This window comes from Acomys minous (assembly GCF_964271855.1).
Source record: "Acomys minous genome assembly, chromosome: 13".
Taxonomy (NCBI): domain Eukaryota; kingdom Metazoa; phylum Chordata; class Mammalia; order Rodentia; family Muridae; genus Acomys; species Acomys minous.
In genome coordinates this window covers 7754780-7775120 of record NC_140495.1, presented here as the reverse complement: position 1 = coordinate 7775120, position 20341 = coordinate 7754780, and the positions used below count along the sequence as shown (strand labels likewise).

The 20341-nt window shown below is 42.5% G+C and overlaps 1 protein-coding gene across 17 annotated transcripts in view; it reads right to left on the bottom strand.

The window, feature by feature from the left end:
• Window positions 1–241: 241 nt before the first annotated feature.
• The window catches only part of RBMS3 (RNA binding motif single stranded interacting protein 3), a gene marked incomplete at its 3' end in the record, with an annotated part of 1316912 nt that continues 1296812 nt past the window's right edge, over window positions 242–20341 (bottom strand). For 10 of the 17 annotated variants that reach the window (XM_084751857.1, XM_084751868.1, XM_084751869.1 and 7 more), the window contains 3 exons: window positions 11639–11716; window positions 8275–8402; window positions 242–4569 (listed from right to left, as the gene is read on the bottom strand). In XM_084751857.1, the coding sequence (XP_084607983.1) occupies window positions 4563–4569; window positions 8275–8402; window positions 11639–11716 (213 nt within the window). Of the gene's footprint in view, window positions 4570–8270; window positions 8403–11638; window positions 11717–20341 lie in introns of those variants that run through there. The other 7 variants (XM_084751870.1, XM_084751871.1, XM_084751860.1 and 4 more) reach the window with 2 other exon arrangements.

Below are 20341 nucleotides of genomic sequence, written 5' to 3'. Positions count from 1 at the left end.
GCATGGCTGACACTGCCTAGAAGGCACCCGGCCTTTTCTGTGGTAGCGACTATGTCTGCATGTTGCAAGTTAGGGTATCAGTTCAAAGACAACACAAATCAAAGCTCTGCACTGAGCCCCGGCCTCTTTAAATCATGGGGCCACTTGGAGCCTCTCCAGCTTGCGTACTTTTGTGAATGCCAGGTAGCCATAAAGGGTGGCCAGGACAGATAGCACTCAATTGAGGGGTCCAACCGTCACACTCGAGCACTTGAAAGAACACAAGTGTAAAACGAGTTGATTCGTTAGTGAAATCCCAGTATCCCTCGGTAACAAGAAGGGAACGCGGCGCAGGAGCCTGCCAATCGAGCCATCCCTGGGCCTCGAGAGAACCTGTCAAGGCCAGTGGGCTCAGAAAGACGTTAAGCGCACCGGTCCCAATGGCAAGAAAAAAAAAAAAAGAAATCTTATTGAAGGTCCCATGTGACGTGACTATACAACGCTCCAAAGTGCGACTGCTCCCCGTGCGGATGCCACTACAAGTGACTTTCAGTTCTGTTCTCGCACTAGTTTGGAGTCATGTATTTTCCACTGAAGCTCACGTGAGATTTGCTCTTCATTATTTAGCTCGTTTGCAGTTGTTTGCACACTCATGCAAATGAGCCTGGATTGTCAAAGTATTTTTAGCTTATTAACATTAGAGTCTTTGTAGCTATCTCATCCAGACACCTCAGTCATGAGGAAGAGTGCAAGGATCCTGCTTAAATCAAACCCTGCTCTTCAGTAAAGGGGAGTTTTAACTCAATATCAAAGATGCGTAGGTGTTTTCATAAATATTCCAGCCATTAAATGATTAAAAAAAAAACAAAAATACTGCACATTTTTTTAAACTTTCAGTGCCTACTGATGTTACCATTAGCTCATACAGGTTCTGTCCTGGGGTCTTTAGGCGACACAGCCACCAATTTCCCATACACTCTGCCTCCCCTGATATCAGTATTCAAAGAAATCCACTGTTCTGACCATGTAAGCAACATTTAGATGACACAGTATTTATCTTGTTTGGATTGTGACTTTTGTTGGTTTCGTAATTTATCACTCAATAGGTGGTAATGAAAGAAAAAAAAACAAATCAAAATATCTTGACAATCTGAAGAATTTCAGTTTTAATGCAATTTAAAAGTGAGCATAGTCCTAAATCATATGAGGACTACCATGTGTATCAATGAGTAGGTTGAGATTCAGGCATCCGCATTGCACACATTGTGCATGCATTTGGGGGAATCTTGTTTTTACTACAGGGTAGTACTGCTATCTACTGATGCCTTTTTCTCCTTTCTACACTGGACTACTGAAAACATTTCTTAGGTAAAAAATGACAGAAAAAGAGGGAGCCAATTTGAATATGCACATTTTTTTCTTCTCAAAAGACTTTATGGAATGACACTATAGAAACAGCCCAAACATAAAACACACAGGAACATATAAAACGACATAATGATTTCCTTTGGCCTGAGGTGGCTTAAAAGAAGGGAGATTATGAAAATTTCAAAGTTAAAAGAAATTATTCAGGATGAATGTATAAGACAGGAGTTTTGGGCATGAAGTTACCTAGGCACCTTCAACAGCCACATGGTAGCTACCTCTCAGCCTCATTGTTGGCTATGCAAATGAGACTCTCTTTGTATCACATGAATACATGTATTTGGTACTTTTACAGAAAAGACAACAAAGTATGTTGGTTTCATACACAAATGAATGATGCCCAGGATAATCCTTACTTATACAAAGAAGTGAGAGAGGGTGAGGGAGAAACTGTAGTCTCATGAAAGTTTTCTGAAAGCCCCCTGGAACCTGAGGGTCTGCTTTCCAAAGACAAAATTCAAGTCCACCCTCTCAGGACACAAGGATGCTGTCAGGTGCCACTGAGGAGATGCAGACATCTCAGGTTTCCCCCCAAAGCACAGAAAAGCATTAGGACGAAGGTGTGAGTGAAGTGCGGAATTTCTCTGTAGCATGTAGCCATCTCCTTGGATACTGTTCTATAATTAGTTTGATGGCCAACAAATGAAATCACTCTCTAGGCTTGTGCTCTCAGTACATGGGGTTGCAAAGAAGAGAGCCAGGGTCTAGTGAGATGCAGGACTATGGACCTTGGGACCTGCTAAGACTCCTTCACTGTGTTGTGATGGGACTACAGTTTGCCATAGAAGTCATTTTGCTTTTGAAAAGCCACTCTCTTTTCCTTTCTAGTGCTCGTGTTTGTGTCTTCCCTGTGCACTCAGACATACTAACCCTGCAGAAAGAGCTTTGCTTACTTGATTCAAATGTTTCATTCAAAAGCAACTCTTGGGAATGGTCCCATGAACAGGGCTCCATGCCGCTGCCTCTGACTTCAAGGTATGTCAGCCCCAGACAGTGTGAGTCAGGACTGTGAGGACTCACTCAAGAAGTCAATTTAGATACTTTTAAGCCAAGTTTTGCATTATTCTACATGCAAATATCTCCTTTGGTCTCAGTGCTGGATCAACCTTAATTCTTTCAGTGCCTGTTGATTAAAAAGCAAACAATGTATTGATTGTCAACTGGCATGTTAGGGACTTGCCTCTACTGCACTAAAAGGGATCTTAGATCTTAATGGCCCCATTTTTATCTTGCAGAATTAAACTGAAAATGTAAAAGGGCGGTGTTGTCTCTCCTGTCACTATGAAGATATGAGAACACAATCGGGAGAGGTAAAAGGAAAACACCCCCTTCCCAAGTACAGAATCAAGGCGTCTGTTCAAGACGGGCCAATAACAGAATGAAGGCGAGAAGACAGAATCTGTTTCTGTTGGTGTCTCGAAGGAAGACTGCTGTTACCAATTCGTGAGGACTTCTCTGGGGGACCACAGCCCACTGCGCAGGACATCACTGAGCCTTTCTGACAAGTGGCCTTTCAGAGCATATTCCCGAAGCATCCTTAGTCTGCAGTTCATATGAAGAAATTGCATCCTCTTGGACAAAGGACCCGGCGTGTTGGTGGCCATCCATGCTCTGCTGAGAGTGCCAGCCAGGAGCTAGAAAAGCTCACAGGAGTTAAAGCCGTCTGCTTCTATCAATCCATCGGTTCTCAGATTCCTCATGCTTGAACTGCTGAACACGGTAGGTACAAACTTCAACTATCAACAAATATACATTTTTAGAAAAACAATTTTTTTTTTGCAGTATGTAAAACACTAGTGGAAGGTAGTTTAAATGAAGTTAGAATTGGTCCGGCCATGTAGGTCAAACAAAACTTCAAGGAAAGAAAAGCAGTGTCTACCATCACGACTGTAACAGGGTCTCACTTCATCTTTGGTATAAAATAGGCCATCCATAGGCTGCAACTGACCACAACTAAGAAAGACTACAGAAATTGTCAACAATTTCTCTATCTATTGCTTTTTTTGTTTTTGTTTTGTTTTTTGTGTTTGTGTTTTTGTTTTTTATTTTTTTTTTTGCACTTTTTGACCATAAGCGTCTATCTACTTAAGTTTTGTTTTAGTGCTCTTACGCTAGGTTTTGCACTGTGACAAGCAAAGCTGACTAAAACCTGACAAAGCTCATAGAAAAAACTGCAGATAAAAAGCACTAATGCCTTCGCTAGCAACCACGCTCTGGAAATTAAAAACAATTTGCATTCTGCCCCCCAAAACACGCATTATTTCTAATGCAGTTGTTTTTAAACCAACGTGAATAACTTTACCATAAAATGTCTTTTAGCCTTTTAGGATGATTGTGTCAGAGTTCATGAGAAGTCCCAGCATTTCCCAATCCTTGTAGTTGCTGTGGTTTCTTTTATCAACAAATTTTCTTCAAATGAAGAAAAAACACTTTCTTTTAAACTGTACAGTTTTTTTTTCATTTTCTTTTCCACCCTAAAAACTCAGTCTCCATCTTCTATGCCAGTGAAAGCTGGCACAATAGTTCAATCCTTTTGTGATTTTTTTTTTAAACAAGACGTTGACAGCATGCCTCTCGAGCCTTTGACGTCCTTAAAATTAAGGCAATTAAGATTCAAGATAAACCTTACCTAAATATTTCTAAGAAAACATAAAGTATAAAAAAACCCAACAACCCAGGAGGTTCAAACAAGAAAGGAAAAGGAGAGGGAAACATAGCTTAATTACTGAGGAAGATTTTTTTCTTTACCCTTCCGGTTGCCCACTTCTTGACATTGGGTTTTCTACTTAAACAAACAAACAAACAAACAAACAAAAACAATCTACTTACACCTTCAGGTAAATTCTGAATTAAAATGTTCTTCCACAGAAAATATAAACTTCTGATGTTTACTACCTCCCCCCTTTCTTGGATTTGTTTCCCCTTTTGTTAAAAAAAAAAATGACAAAAGTAAATGTCAGACCACACGAAGGAACCATTCGCACAGCACATAAAAACTTTGTTTTCTTTGAGTAAAGTATAAAATTAAAAAAAAATTAAAATAAAAAAAGAAGAAAGCTTTCCCTTGGCGCCTGTGCAAACTGGAGGCCAACAAAGTTCTCGCTTAGTGAAGTTTCTTCATTGAAGGAAAAGGTTCAGATGGACATCCTCGCTTCCGTCTATGGTCTGCAAAGACAAATGGACAAGACTGGTCATTACACCTGTTTTCCCTCTCGTTTCCTGTGACTTCTTCTTAGATGAGCCCAAGACTTTCGTCATACTCCAAGAAGTGATGGAACAGGCATATTAGCTCACAAGGTTGTCAAATTCTGTTCATTTCATATAAATTCACATTCAAACAAGAGTTTGCTTATGTCAAAACTAAGGTGGATAGACTCAGATATTTTTAATGATTTACTCTGTGTGTGTGTATGTGTGTGTGTGTGTGTATAACAACTTGCTTGTGTGTATGAGACTATATCCCATGACTGCGACAGTGGCAGAGGCTGGACTGAGAGCACATCAGGTCACCTTGAAGTGGAGTTCAAGATGGTTGTGAGCAACCATGCAGATGCTGGGAACCTCAGCAAAAGCAGCAATGGTCCTTAAAAATATCTAAGTCACAACTCAGGATGCCAAGACAACTGCGCCAATGCCTTCTACACAGGAGCATGGTGATCTGCCATGCGGGCCGTGACCTCCTACCCCTTAAGAGTCCTGTCATTGCCTGCCCCCGCCCTCACCCATGAAGTCCCCAGTAGACACACTCAAAGCGAGCCACAGCAGAAGGGGTGATTCACCGGGTAACTGGGGGTACATTTTGCATTATTTATCACTTGACACTCAGAAGACGCTAACTCTGCTGTCAACCTAGCTTTGAGGGGGGCAGACAGTCAGCTTGCACAGTTCAGTATTTCAGCGAGAAGCACCGATCCCAGTGTAATATCATCAGGATCTATGAGGAGCTGTCTGACACCAATTCTACTGGATTGTCGTTAGTCTCTCTCATCAGTGACCAAAGTTGTTCTCTTTGGAGAATGGTGGTCACATGATAACTTCAAATGGATGGGCCAGGATCCTCCAGATTTGCATTGTGACTGGGAAGTCACAAAAGTGAAATCTGAGGCAAAGAGTTCTGGCTCTGCATTGGACAATTTAATTTGTACATATGCTTTGTGGGATCCGGTTAATTTAAATTTTTTAATTTTTATTTCATTATTTTTTTTATACACATATATGGATAAATAGAAACTGAATGCCAAGTCCATTTTTGTTGTTTGTTTCAGGGATGACCACTTTGAAGAGGATAACCAATTATAATTAAAGAAGAGCCTATCAATTTGAGATGGGAGAGGATGGGAGGTCCATGGATGGAGGAAAGGGAAGGGGAAAATGGTATGCTTATATTTTAATTAAAAATGTAAAAAAAAAAAACCCAGCATTTAATTTTGTATGTATATACTGTGTGTGCACATGAGTGTAGGTGCACATGTGGTTGTGCACATGCGGAGGTCAAAGGTCAAAGTCGAAATGCCTTCCTCTATTGGGCTCTGCTTTATTGCTTTGAGACAAGGACCCCAAAGCTCATCTTCTCCTAAGCTGGCTGGCTAGTGACGACTTGAGATCCGTGTCTCTACCCACCCAGTGCTGGGTTCCAGGCCCATGTGCCCACACTCAGCTTCTTCTGTGGGGGCTGGGGATTAGAACTCAGGTACTGTCGCTCTGAGAGCAGTTCCCACCCAAGCTATCTCTTAAACCCCTACATTCCAGCTGTTTTTTTTTTAAAGATTTTATATTATAGCATAAGAGATAAGTGACAGCTGAGCAGAGATTGGAATTCTCTAGAAATTTCAAGAATCAGCTACCGGTATCCTATCCTGTGACGAGAACTTATAGTTCCCTCTGCACCAATAATGGGGGGAGGGGAATCCTTCACAAGCCTATCACATGAGGTTCTATGTATATTTGCATGTGTCTCTGTGTGGGTGCCCTTTGATCCCCTGGAGCTGGAGTTATAGGCAGTTGTGAGCCACCACCATGTGGGCCCTTGGAACTGAACGCTGGAAGAGGAGCAAGTCCTCTGAACTTGAACTGCTAAGCCACCTCTCCAGCCCCAAGTTCTTCCTGTTAGCCTGAAAAGCAAAAACGTGGACAATGAAAATAACTTGTGGCTGGCCTTCTTTTGATAAGCCCATCATCATCCGGTTTTTCAAATGTTTCCCTGTGACTTCTGCCTGTACCGGCTGTGCATTGCTGTGCCTTGGGAATGGACATTTGGATGCTGTGTGTATTATAATGTACCAAGCTGCTTTTCATGGGCACTCTGTGACCCTGATCTGAATCTCACATCCCACAGGCAGTCTGTTGGTATCGGATGAGAAATGCCAACCTAGCAAGTAGGGAAAGACCTCCATATCTCAGTTAGCATAATGAGCTCGAGCAAAGGGCTTCTAGGCAAAGCAGTGGCTTGTTAATTAGCACAATGATGCTGGGAAGGAGAGCCTTCCAGGTTGTAAAATCTAGGGTAGAGAAGAAAGCCACAATAACAAGGACTGGCTAAATTATTTTAGAGATATTTTTTCCACTACACTGGAGCAGAAATAACATAAATTCTATGTTTTTCTCTTGCAAGTGTATATGCATGTATATGTACACACATGTATATATTTAAATCCAGACTCAGCATGTGAGAATGAAGATGAAGCAACTGTCTTAATGTGGCTTATTTCAGTTAACACCATCTCCAGTCCTATCCATTGTTTTTCTGGAAATGACATCATTTCACTCTTCGTTATGGCTGGATACAATTCTATTGTGTGGCTATGGACCACACTGCTGTATCTATTCATCCATGCCTACAGGCTTAGGTTATATGCTCAGCTTCTTTACTATTTCAGGAGTGACAGAACGGCTCCTTTAACAAGCAAAAGGATGATAGCCAAACTCTGCAAACAGATTCGCCTGAGACTTCTCCACTCATCAGAGGCTCGGTCATGATCCACAGAGCTGAAAAGTTTGCACAGGACGGCTTCTCCATATGTGCTTTCCCATTGTTAATTCCTCTAGTTCCAGAGCAGAGCTTTCAGAATTTAATCTACCTGTTTGCTCCACACAAAGCCAAATGTAATTTGCTTTATGGGTGATTAAAATTTTTGATGAGTAATTCTGAATACTTAATTATTCTTCTCTGATATTTAATTCCTGAGCAGGGCCTAATATCTGTATCCTATATTTAACAATAGTCTCCTTTTCCATGACCATTTACCCTGGTGTTCAAAGCCAACCTCCAATGTGAATGTCATCATAATTGTTTAAGAGAATAAGAACAGAATGTCTGGTCCCTATCTAGCTTGAAATGGGAAGACTAGAACTTTCCCAAGAGTATGAAACAGATTTAATGACTGCAGCACTTCACTCTTGGAGTGAGCACCTTCAGTGACTCTGTTGGGTCACGTGGCTTGCATTAACCAATAGTATAACAGCCAATGAGTAGAAGCAAAACTGAGTGTCTGCTTTTGTGGGGTATGCTTTCCTGCTGTTCTTGGAATTCTGACTTGTCTAGAAATGACGTTGTTAGAAAATGAAAAGCATATGATCAAACCTTCCACCATCAAAAAACAAAACGAAACAAACAAACAAGTAAACAAACAAAAACAACAGAGGGCCATGGATGATCAGGAATTCACATACAGGGCCAAGTACAGCCAAGACCAAACAATCGCACTCACCTTACGCCAGCTGGGAGCAGCTCACATGATCATGAGCTTCAGAAATGCCTACCACTAAGTTTATGGTGGTTTCTGTGTAATCTAAACAAATGGAAACCCTCTAAGAGAAGGACTCCCAGGTCTCTTCTTCTGGAGGAAGGAGCTCAGCACAGCACAGACTTACTTGGACTGCTGGAAGGAGTATGCGGGTGCGTGTTCACTGGGTGTGTCCACTGCTAACTGTTGCTGCTGACCACTGCTGTCCTGGGATGAGGGGGCCACCGTCTGGGGAGAGGCATCAGCAACAACACCCTGAAGAGGCAAATCAGTGTACACAGCCCTTATATGTCTTAGCAAAGGGCCCCTCTCAGTGCAGCTCAAATGCCCTTCTTCTACTGGGTTTGAAAAGAGATACCCCAGCCATAGGAAACCACAGCGTGAGAGCAAAGGAAAACTTAACCTTGTCTTATTGATGATGCACCAATAAGCTCTGCCAATCAGAAGTCCTCAGAAGAGTCATACGGCCAGAATACTGTTTCAACTGTGGTTGTACAGAGGATTCTGGCCTCAATCAAAGCAATGTATAATCACAGTCGGGGGTCTGTTACAATAATCTAAGCATGATTTGAAGATTTAGTATATATTTTTATTTATAGGTAGATGTTCATCTATCTACATGTATATGCACCTCTGGAACTGGAGTTACAGACATTTGTGAGCCTCTTGACTTTGAGGCTAAGAACTAACTTCCTGTGCTCTGAAAAGTAGAAGGAAGTTTCCCTTTAGTTTCTTGTGTGAGAGTATTGTTATAGACAGTGTCTCCCTGTGTAGCCCTGGCTGTCCTTAAGCTTACTACCTAAACCAGGCTATCCCCAAACTCAGAGATCCATCTGCCTCTGCCTCTGCCTCTGCCTCTGGCATCAAAGGCCTGCACGGTGCTTTGTGTACTCTCTCTCTCTCTCTCTCTCTCTCTCTCTCTCTCTCTCTCTCTCTCTCTCTCCTCACTCCCCTCTTTCTTTTTATGAATTATTTTACTTTGCTTTGTTTCCTGAAACAGGAGTGGGCATTCAGTCAGAGGCTTCAGAAAAATAAAAGAAGAGAAAGAAGAGGAGAAGGAGGAGGAAGAGAAAGCAACCACGGCAGCTTCAAGCAGGGTTAATCTTGGATACGGCTGTGAGTTTATGTCAAACACTTTGTTCAGTTGTTCCCCATCACTTATTTGCTGTTCTGTATTTTTATGTGTCTGTCTGTCCATCATCTGTCTGTCTATCTATCTATCTATCTATCTACCTATCATTTATCTCTATCTCTCTATCTCTCTGTCTGTCTATCTACCTATCTATCATCTATCTCTCTATCTATCTATCTATCTACTTATCTTTGGTTTTTTTAAAGATAGAGTTTCTCCTTTTAGAACTTCTGAACATGATTGGCTTGTGGCTGGTCAGTTGATTGACTGATGGATACCAGTGAATGTCTACCTGGTGTTTTTGCGTGAATATGCCTGTTCTTTTCTCAGGAGCACGGATTCAAGGCAGAGGAGCAGAGAAGAGTTGTAGTCCTTTCTCTTCTTCTTCCAACTCCGACCTAACTCTAAGCAGGGTTTCCTTCCAATAAGCTACTTTGTTAAATGTGTCTGCCATTCATTTAAAGGCACTGGCTCCTTCACAGCATACGCCTTTGGAGTAGGCGTATAGAAAAAGGACTATGTGATGGAGGCTTATGCTCATGGTGCTTGCCATGTGATGGTTTTTAGTTTTCTCTAGGCATAGCTGCTTATTAGTCACTCAATACAGCAGAGACCACGTGACCGAATCTCATGTTCTTGAACTCCAATTAAAGCCGTTAACGTGCCATTATTTTGGACCCACACATCTAGGAAATTAAAAATAAGCATTTGATGGCCTTAATTTCCTAAACTTTACAGCAATGCCTTGCTAATATTTGGGTTTTTTTAAAACCTAGATTCAAGTATATGTTTGTTACAAAACAGAAATAAATCTGTAAGCACCTTTTCCCTCCAGAGATCCAATTTAGTTGGCAAAAAACCTCCACCAACCTCCCTACTGGTGGATTTTCACACGGAGAACACACACTCTAGTTCTTGGCTGTGTTATAGAGCCGGAAAGATGAACTCAAGCAAGGGCATTGATTAGTTTCCGTTTCTGATTGATGAGAAGCAATGCCTGCAAATGCCCGCAAAGCACTTGGCATAGGAGAAGAGCGACTGTGGCTGTAATTAGAGATGGACCACTCGAAGTCCTTACTGCTGTCTAGGTGGCTCTGTGCTTGTCTCTGTAGCTTTAAAGCTTCAGCCAGTAAAATGAGAGCTCCGAGGATAGACTCGTCCCAGTGAAAAGAGAGAAGGAGCTTTGCCTCCATTAAGGACAAAGTGACAGCATCATTTGTGACCCCCACAGTGATTCAGTTACATCTTTCCTGTCTATAGGTAGCTAGAGTATATTGAATTCATTCATACGAACAGTGGGCTTTTTGTTAATTTGCTTTCTAGAGTTCTAGGGATGGAGAACATAGTCATATACATACTGGGTACACACCCAAGTGGAGCTGTGTTTCTTGCTTGTTAATACCTACTTGCACCATCTGGGGTTGTTTAAAAATCCCTACACCTAGTACACATTCCAGACAAATCAGTAAGAATCTCTTGTGCAGGAATCCATATTTTTAGAGCATACCTCCCCTCATAAATTTAACAAGCAGAAAATTTTGAGAATCAAGATGCTGTCTCATTTTCAGGAGCATCTGGATTCTCAAGGGATCATCTCACAATTAACACAGATCTGGGGAAACAGAAAGGTGGTACTCGATACGTTCCCTTTCTAACAAACTCTTAAGCGATGGTTAATTTTGTTCATAGTTTGATGGAAGGCTTGGGAGGTCAGCCCAGGATACAGCTGTGTGTGGGTTATCTTGATTGCATTAATAAGGTGGGAGGAAGAACTGTGGCTGCTGCCACTGTGGGCAGCACCATGCCCTGAGCACCAGCACGCACTCACTGCTTTCTGCTTCCTGACTGCAGATGGGATGTGAGCGGCCACTTCACCCGTTTCTGTGACTTCCCCACCCACTGTGCTCTTGAACTGTAAGCCACAGTGAGTCCATTCTCTTTTAAACTGCTTTTGTCAGACTTTTTGTTTTTTTATCACAGTGATGGGGAAAAGACCTGAAACAGATCCCATGATGCCGATCCAGGGACTGTTCTGAGGAGCAAGTTATGCACTGTTCTTCCTCTTTGTTCACGAGTGTTTGTGGTCTGCACTTGGTGGGGAAAGGATTTGCTCTCTGGATTACTGCATACGTGTGCAAATTACCCTTCCTCTATGCCTATCTATAGGAGCTGTTAACTGCATGTTTAAGGCAATATGTAGGCTTGATTGAGCTGACGTATAGACTTCGGTATACTCAGCACGCAGGGACAAGTTTGAGAAGAGCATAAGGATTTTTATCAAGGATTTCTTGGATTACGGAGACCTGTGTGGCTGAGGTTTCTCTCTCTTTGCCTCTTTGTGTTTACAGGATAGACTTACTTCAATAGAAACAGCTGTTGGAGGCACAGGCGTGTACTGGGGAATGTAGGTCCCTTGCATAGGCGCAGCAGTCATATACTAGAGAAACAAATCAAAGAAAAATGCACATGAACTTGGGGGTTGCAACCGGAGAAAAAGTCAGACACGACCTGAGATGACAAATGGACAGCATGTGACTGGTTAAACTCCATTTTCGCCAACAATGACAGATCTTATCAGCTCTGTACTGATTCTGTGTCAGTAACCGTTTCATCATTTGCACGTCAGCACAGGGCACCTCAGCTCACTGCCTCGAGCTGTCACTCTAAGCACTCTGTGTAGGAGCCGGAACGTCTCCTGTTTTCATGAGCGCATGGAGAACGTCTGTTCTTTTTTCCATTTTGTCGCTGGAACCTGTCACCCGGTAGGCTCCGGACAAGGCATTTGTTGAATGAATGAATCACCATAGTAATTTGTAAGCAACAATTCCTAACTAAAAATGTCAATGAACAATGGAAGAAACACGTAGCAATTCTTCAACAGGCAAATGCTGCCTCCTCATCACCCTTGTTAATACAAGATAGACTGAGGCTAACTCCCAGTGGCACAGTGACTGTCTACCACATACATGGCTGTGAGATCCAGCCCAAGCCAGCAAAGGAGAGAGGGAGTGTCACAGTTGACACTGAAGTCTCTTCTGCACCCCTTTCCAATCCCCCCTCAAGGCACCAACATTTTTTCTTTCTAAAAACCTTAGGGATGACACAGTTCAGGGGGCTGTAGAGATGTCTCTGTTTTTAGGGTTATATTGTCCTCTTGCAGAGGACCCAGCACCTGTCCCACACTGCTCACAACCACCTGTAACTCCAACTCCTGGAGATCTGACACCCTCTCTGGCCTCCGCAGACACCTGCACACATGTGCACATACTCTTATCCATCGCATGCACACATGTAATAAAAAATGATAAAGAAAGAAAATGTAAAAAGAAAATAGTCCAATTATTTTTCAAGCAAGTTATGATATTTGCTAACATATGTATTGTGGATAGCAGACATTAGTTTTGTTTTGTTTTTTTTTGCAGTGGAAAGGGAAAATTCTGGAAAATTATGTGGGGACACACACACACACACACACACTAAGTATGACACACATATGTGTACATGTATGAATTAAGTATGACCTGTATTCCATTTGTAATGCATATTCTTCTTGTAAGTTCACAGCCTCCTCTGTGTAAATTAAGTTATGGGATCATCTGTTTGCTGACTTGTCAAACTAGAGCCTCACCCCGATGCTGTGGGGCTAAGAGTCAGGCCACAAAGCAAGGTTTCTTGTTTCACAAAGGTTCGGATGTTTTCATGGAACACCCAAGGTGTCCGGTTCTGTATGCTCCTCAGATGGCTGAGGTCAGATAGTAAGACCACAGATAACAGTAAAACCCAAATGGCTCATTCCGTGTCTGTGGGTGCATGAGACACGCTCCAAACAACGGAAGTCTAGCCCACCAGCTGCGGCTCTTTAGCTCACATAGGAGACTGGATCAATAAAGTGACTTTGGAATAGGTTCGTCCTAATTCTAAACCAAACACAGTTGCGTTGCATGTGATTGTGAATAACAGAACAGTCTTAATAAAACAATTCTAAACCAAACAAACCACACCATCATCTTCTGTACGTACACAGAAACAAATGACTGGGGTCTATTCTTAGCCATACAAAAACCTATTTTGTAATTTGGACAAAGCAACTGCTTGAAAGGCTTAGTGCTGCCCGTACTTGAACTTTGTATCTTGAGACACCTTTGGGCTCTTCAGGCATACCTTACTCCTCTCAAAAACACTCAGAATGGCATCTCTTTGAAGGCATGAGCCAAGTTCTATTTGCTTCTGGATCTTCTACAATGCGAGGTAATGCCTAGGACCCATTGAGGTGCTAGGGAGGCAGCTTGGCCAGTAAAGTGGTTTCTGAGGAAGCCTAAAGACCCAAGTTCAGGGCCCCACCCCCACATAAACACAGTGCAGTGGTGCACATGTGGAGAATGCTGGGGAGAGGGCAACAGGAGAAACCAGGGAGCTTGCTGGCCATCCAGTCTAGTCAAGTAGTGAGTGCCAGCTTCCATGAGAGACCCTATTTCAATAAACAGGGTGGCCAGAGCTAATAGATGGTTCAGAAGTTAAAAGCACTTGCTGCTCTTACAGACAACCCAGGTTCAATTCCCAACACCCCTAACTGCAATTCCAGGGGATATGCCTCTTCTGACCTCCACAGGGATTGCATACACTGTGCACATACATGTGCAGGCAAAATACCTATACACATAAAATAAAATAACCTGAAGAGATACAACCACTTTGACAAGTATAAGTTCACATTTGGCACCCTTTGGCCAGATATGTGCTTTGTCAACAAAAACTCTCCCAGATGGTGCTGGGTAGATGGTTCAGTGGTTAAAGCACTTGTTGCTCTTGCAAAGGACCTGGATTTTGTCTCATTCTCTCTCTCTCTCTCTCTCTCTCTCTCTCTCTCTCTCTCTCTCTCTCTCTCTCTCTCTCACACACACACACACACACACACACACACACACACACACTGGGGTGGCTGACAACCATCTGCAACTCCAAATCCATGAGATCCAATTCCCTCTCTGGTCTTGGCAGTCACTCCATTTGTACACACACACACACACACACACACACACACACACACACACACACACACACAATCTTTAAAAAAAAAACCATAAGCTTCCACCCCCCACTTCAAAATATGGCTTGTTTGGAGAGAAAAAAAATACTTTGGGTTCCCTACATTTGAGCAATGCTATATAACACATCTACTTCTTTAATATATAAAATGAATAATCTACTTTATGTTAAGAAGCTGAAGATTCATGCCTTCTAAAAGCCTAGTTAAAACTGATTAAAATGGCATTTGCAGCATGTTTATTCCTATAGGACCTTTCTTTAGACCTAATATTCTAAGAATAAATGTTGTCCACTTGGATCTCAAACGTAGTAGCAGGTTAGTACCGTCAATCTGGACTTGCTTCCGTGCAGGACAGTATCGTTGGTCTTCGTGTTCCTAGACTTTGGTGGCACCTTATAGAACTTCACATCTACTAGCAAGAGAAGCAAACCTTGTCTGTAGAATTTGGGGAGGCAGTGAGGACAGAACTGCTTGGCTATTTTACACTCTAGAGTTCATTTTTATGGATGTTGCACCTGGATCTAATAAACTACCATGCATGACATTTGCATAGGATGATGTCAGCGGTCCCCAGGGGCAGCACACTACTTTGATGCTCTCACATTCTGCTGTTTCTGTCTATAAGGAAGCATGCCTGCGACTCTGACATGGGGATCCAATGAATTATGTAGACCTCCCTGCCAAGCTAAAGCATTTCCAGGAAGCCTGGTTAATGAGAACGTTTTATGTGATTCCTAGTTAAGCTTCTTCAGATGACTGGATTATTCAAAGCCCCATCTGTGTTTTGCCTCTGTAAAACTGAATCAATAAGTTTTCGTTCCTTTGCTAAGATTCAGTGGGGTTGAGAACATGGGGGAAAAAAGTGCTGGTCTGTATATGGAAGGATTTGCACTCAACTTCTCCTCAGAGGTCAGTTAAGAGCACTAGCTGCTTTTCCAGGGTTCTGGGGTTTGGTCCCAGGGCCCTCATGGTTACCCAGAACCACCTACAACTCCATGTACAGGAGATCTATTGCCCTCTTCTGGCCTCTGTGGGTACTGCACTCATGTGCACAAACCCACATTCATTCCCCCCCCTCTGTCTCTCTCTTTCTCTCCCTCTCTTTCTGTCTCTCTCTGTCTCCCTCCCACAATAAACACTTCTTTAAAACTTCAAAAGATGAGGACATGTCATGAATTGACTTTTTATTATTATTTCTTTTTCAAACTGTGTGTGTGTGTGTGTGTGTGTGTGTGTGTGTGTGTGTGTGTGTGTATAGGCACTGCACATATCTGCATATGTGTAGATACAAAAAGATAGTATCTATTACAGTTCCTAAGGCACTGCCTGCCATTTTGAGAGACAGTGTCTCTCACTGGGCTAAAGATTGCCAAGTAGGGTAGGCTGACTGGCCCAGAGATCCAGCAGGGAGTCAGTCTCTCAGTTCCCTCTGCTTTTATTATGTGCATTCTGAGATTTGAACTCAGGTCCTTGTGTCTGTGGTACAGCACTTTACCAGATGAGCCACCTCCCCCAGCCTCTTCTGGGTGCCTTTCTGAGTTTACACTCACAACTTCTAATTTTCTTGTAAGAAAGGTCGCCCTACATACTTGGTGATCTAACATTACATCACTATACTGAGGAGAACAGTGAAGATGTGACAGCCTGAGATCAGCTCTGTTCAGCACATTGCAACAGTCAGTGTTCAACAGAAATGTCTTTCTGGTTACTTTTGTTACAGCAAATGTAAGAGGCTGATCTGAAAAATAAGGACAGATTATGCTAAGCAAGCCAGTGCTGTGTGGATTTAAGGCTCTGAAGACTATTGTCTGTGGATAAGCTGAATGCTGGGTTCTCCTGTGACAGACTTTCTAAGGTAAAGGACAAAGAAGTGATGGCACTGCCAAGTTAGGAGAGAGTACTTAGGGGAAATGGCTATGGCGCTGGCTGCAAGCTCTGCTCCCAGCTTCAGGTTGTTGATGAAAAATAACCTTGAACTTCTCTCCCAGCACTCAGTTGGAATTCTGTATGAGCACACACAAACTGGGCTCAATACCCAACCCAATAACCCAGGTTGTGTAAGCGGTGCTTGAGTCTTCCACTCTCACTCTCCACCTTATCTTTGAGAAAGGCTCTTTCACTGACATTTATCTCATTATAGTCTAGATGGGCTGACCATCAGTCTCCAGGATGGGCATTTGCTTTCCTCTCCCTTCAAGGGCTGGGTTTACAGAGGTGCACGACCACACCTGGCTTCCTCTTTGATACTGGGCATCACTCAGGATCCTCATTCTTGGGGCAGGTACTTTACCCACTGAGCCCAATTCTGCCATTTCTGACTTTGTGAAATCCTTTGGGTTACTTAAGAAGACGATCTCACAGGAATAGATGGACATGCTTTGAACTAATTATTAAGCTTTTCAATTATTAAATTGCATTTTATTTTGAATGCATATAGGTATGTGGGGGGCATTCATACCACAGTGGACATGGTGAGATCAGAGTTTGTCCTCTACTTTCATCATGTGGGTCCCAGGGATTGAACTCACGTCATCATGCTTGGCTGCAGGCACTTTTATCCACTGAGACATCTCGCCAACCCTAGACTAATTACTTTTTAATGGTGTCTGTCAAAGGCGACAAAATATCCACCATAATTTTTATGAATACAAAGGATTTATATGGAACACTTTTATTGCATTGTGAAAAGGAACCACATTTAAATGAAATGGCACGTAACATGGATGAATCCATGTTTCCTGCTCAGTAGCAGCTTGAAGTTACAGTATTTGTGGATATCTTTTCTCTTGTGATTGGTTGATAAAGTCTGTGTATTTGCAGGCCATGGGCTTTGCCATGAATGTGTGTAGGAGTGCTGAATGGCCACTTGCAAAACCATGGAATAAATTCCAGACTTTTCCACTTTCTCCAAGTAGTCTAGACACTGCATCATTGAGAGAATTCCAAGAAGAGAAAGGGGAAATGGAAGACTATTAAGGTAGTGTGGTTTTGCCTATTTGAATTGGGACAAGATGTTTCTACTTCTGAGTAATTATTGATTGTTTCAGAGAAAACAGAAAAAAAAACCCTGAAAACTCATTTCTGGATTGGCTTCCTTCCTTATCAAAGAGGAGACCTGGGGGCAAAACTTCTTGTTTTAATAATTTGGCAGGGACAAAGAAAGTCCACCCTTTCAAAATGTCCTAAAATCCTTGAAACAGACAGCTCATTTGGAATTGAAAAATTATTAGCTCTTGCATAGGAGCTGTTGGTCATGTCTATTAACTCCTAAGGATGGGGACCACGCTTCAGAAAAAAAGGCAGCCAAGTCTTGGGAAATATAAAAAGTCAATGAAAAGGATATAGGAAAGCCTTAAGAATGCATGTTTGTGTGGGAGTCGAGCTGGAGGAGAAAGGACTGTGGAAGATGACATTGAGAACATGTGGTGTGGGTTACTTTCAAAACCACAGAGTTCTGTTAGCCAAAACCCTCAAGATAGAGGGCACAACCTAAACTGTGATTTCCTGGGCAGATGACTGAGAGACAGGTATTGTGGTATCTCAAGTGGTTTTTTAAGATTTATTTTTAACTTTGTGTGCATGTATGTATAAATGAGTGTAGCAGCCATGGAGGCCAATAAAGGGTGTCAGATCCACTGGAGCTGGAGTTAGTGGCTGTGAGCCACCAGATATGAACGTGGGCCTCTGGAAAGCAGCAAGCCTTCCCAACTGCTGAGTCCTCTATCTCCCCAGCTCCCATTCTGGAACTTTAAGGACACTGTTCAGTTGTTGTTGTTGTTGTTGTTGTTGTTGTTGTTGTTGTTTAATTATATAATATCTCAGAGTTGAGGCGCCAGATGCCTGGACCTGGGAGTACAGTAAGACAACAGCATTCACCTGCTTGCTCTGATGAACTGAGTGAAAATTGCTATCAGTAAATAAGCATGAGGATATCTTCCGCAGTCTCCAGGCATTGAATAGATGCATCCATTGGCTCAGAGGATGGCTGAAGACTGTCCTTCCAAGGAGAGCATGCCTTATGAGGTCAGGTGTGTGCCATCGTAATGGGTAAGAGTTGTCAACCTGATCAGATCTCAAATCAGCTAAGACGAATCTCCAGGCATATTCATGAGTGGTCACCCTGACTGGGCTAGCCTCTGGACATGCCTGTGAAACATCATCCTGACGAGGTTAGCTGAAGTAGAAGACTCCACTCTGTAAGTGGGCAGCACCACTCTATGCTTTGGGTTCTGAGTAGCATCAAATGGAGAGACTCAGTGGAGCATGATTCTGCCTCTGTTTCCTGACTGCACATGTGTGGGACCAGTACTTCCTTATCATAATGGATGCTACTCTACCCCCAGAACATGAGGGAGGATGAACCTTGCCTCACTCAAGTTGCTTTTGTTAGGGTATTTTATCCCCACAACAGGAAAAGTAGCAAACAAACAAACAAACAAACAAAAAACAGAGATTAGTAAATTCTATTTTATAACATGTCGGTTATCAATAAGATATGAAACAAAGCATTTGATTTCTAAGCTACTGATATGGAGATTGTTGTGTCTGGTCAACTAGCTGTCCTTGAGGGCTAGGTGGAAGACGACACACAACCAGGGGCTCCCGTCTACTGGGAAAGAAACACCAGTCAGTGGACCTGTTAGACAGGCAGAGTCCAGAGTTCATGAACATGTGCAGGCCAAACTCCAAAACAAGTAACATGGAAGCACTAAGGAGGAAATATCATGGATGCCATTGCTGTCTAGACTGAGACCCCCTTGCACTTTGGGGTGTAAAAGAGATGAAGAAGAAGAAGAAGAAGAAGGAGGAGGAGGAGGAGGAGGAGGAGGAGGAGGAGAAGGAGAAGGAGAAGGAGAAGGAGAAGGAGAAAAAGAAGGAGAAAAAGAAGGAGAAAAAGGAGAAGAGGAAGAGTCTTGGGTGTTTCTTTCTTCCAGACATTCATAAACCCCCACCTGTGTGACTCAGTAAAGAGCAGTTCCACCCGTGTAACTCCCAGGCTGCAGAGGCCTGCACATTCCCTAAGGAAGAAACTTTAATGACTATTTTTGCAAAAACTAAAGCCTAATAAGTTTTAGTGGGTGCACATTTGACTGGTATCACAATACAATAAAATGCTATAGAAATGAAGCTGATAAATAAATCATGCCTCAAACATTTAATTTGAAATATCGCATAGTGCCTGTAGGGGGCAGAAGAGGGCATCAGGTACCCTGGAGTTGGAGTTATAGATGGTTCTAAGTTGCCATGCAAGTGCTGGGAATTGAACCCAGGCCTTCTGGAAGAAGAGCAAGCTTTTTTTTTTTAAAACCACTCAGCCATCTCTCCAGCCCCTGAAGTAAGCCCTTAGAGACACTATGAATTCTCCTTCCTCAAGTTTTTTCTGTGATAGGTATGTCCTGTCAGGAAATGAGAGAACAGGCAGAACATAGGACAGGCATAGGACAGGCTCAGTTAGCACAAAGGTGTCTGAGCAGATAGACAGTAAATCAGATAAACGCTGAAAACTGTCTGGGCTAAGATCTTTTGTAATAGGAACAGCACATCTATAGGAGATTAATGAGACCAGCATAGCTCAGTAGAGTATGGATAGTGAGGAGTAGAATACAGAGGATGCTGTCAACAGTGCCATGCCAATAGGACAGACAACTTACATGAATCAGCCAAACTACCTTAAAGCAGATTTCAGCAGAACAGACACAGAGTGAAAGAAACCCTGCTTGGTTCCATAGCTATGCCACAAACGAATTCACTCCCCCCCCCCACCCCTAGCTGTGATAACACGTTTGATTTCGGCTGGCTTTTCTGGTGAACTTCCCAAGCATTTAAGGAATGTATAATTGCAATCTTTTGTCAACTCTTCCAGGAAATAGCAAAGACTACTTTCCAACTTGTTTTTATAAATTCAGCAAGTTCTTTATGCCAAAAACATGACAGGGGTTTATAAGAAGGAAAAAAAATACAGCTAAGTATCTCTCATGAATACTTAAAAACATTTCTTAAATAACATTATAGCCC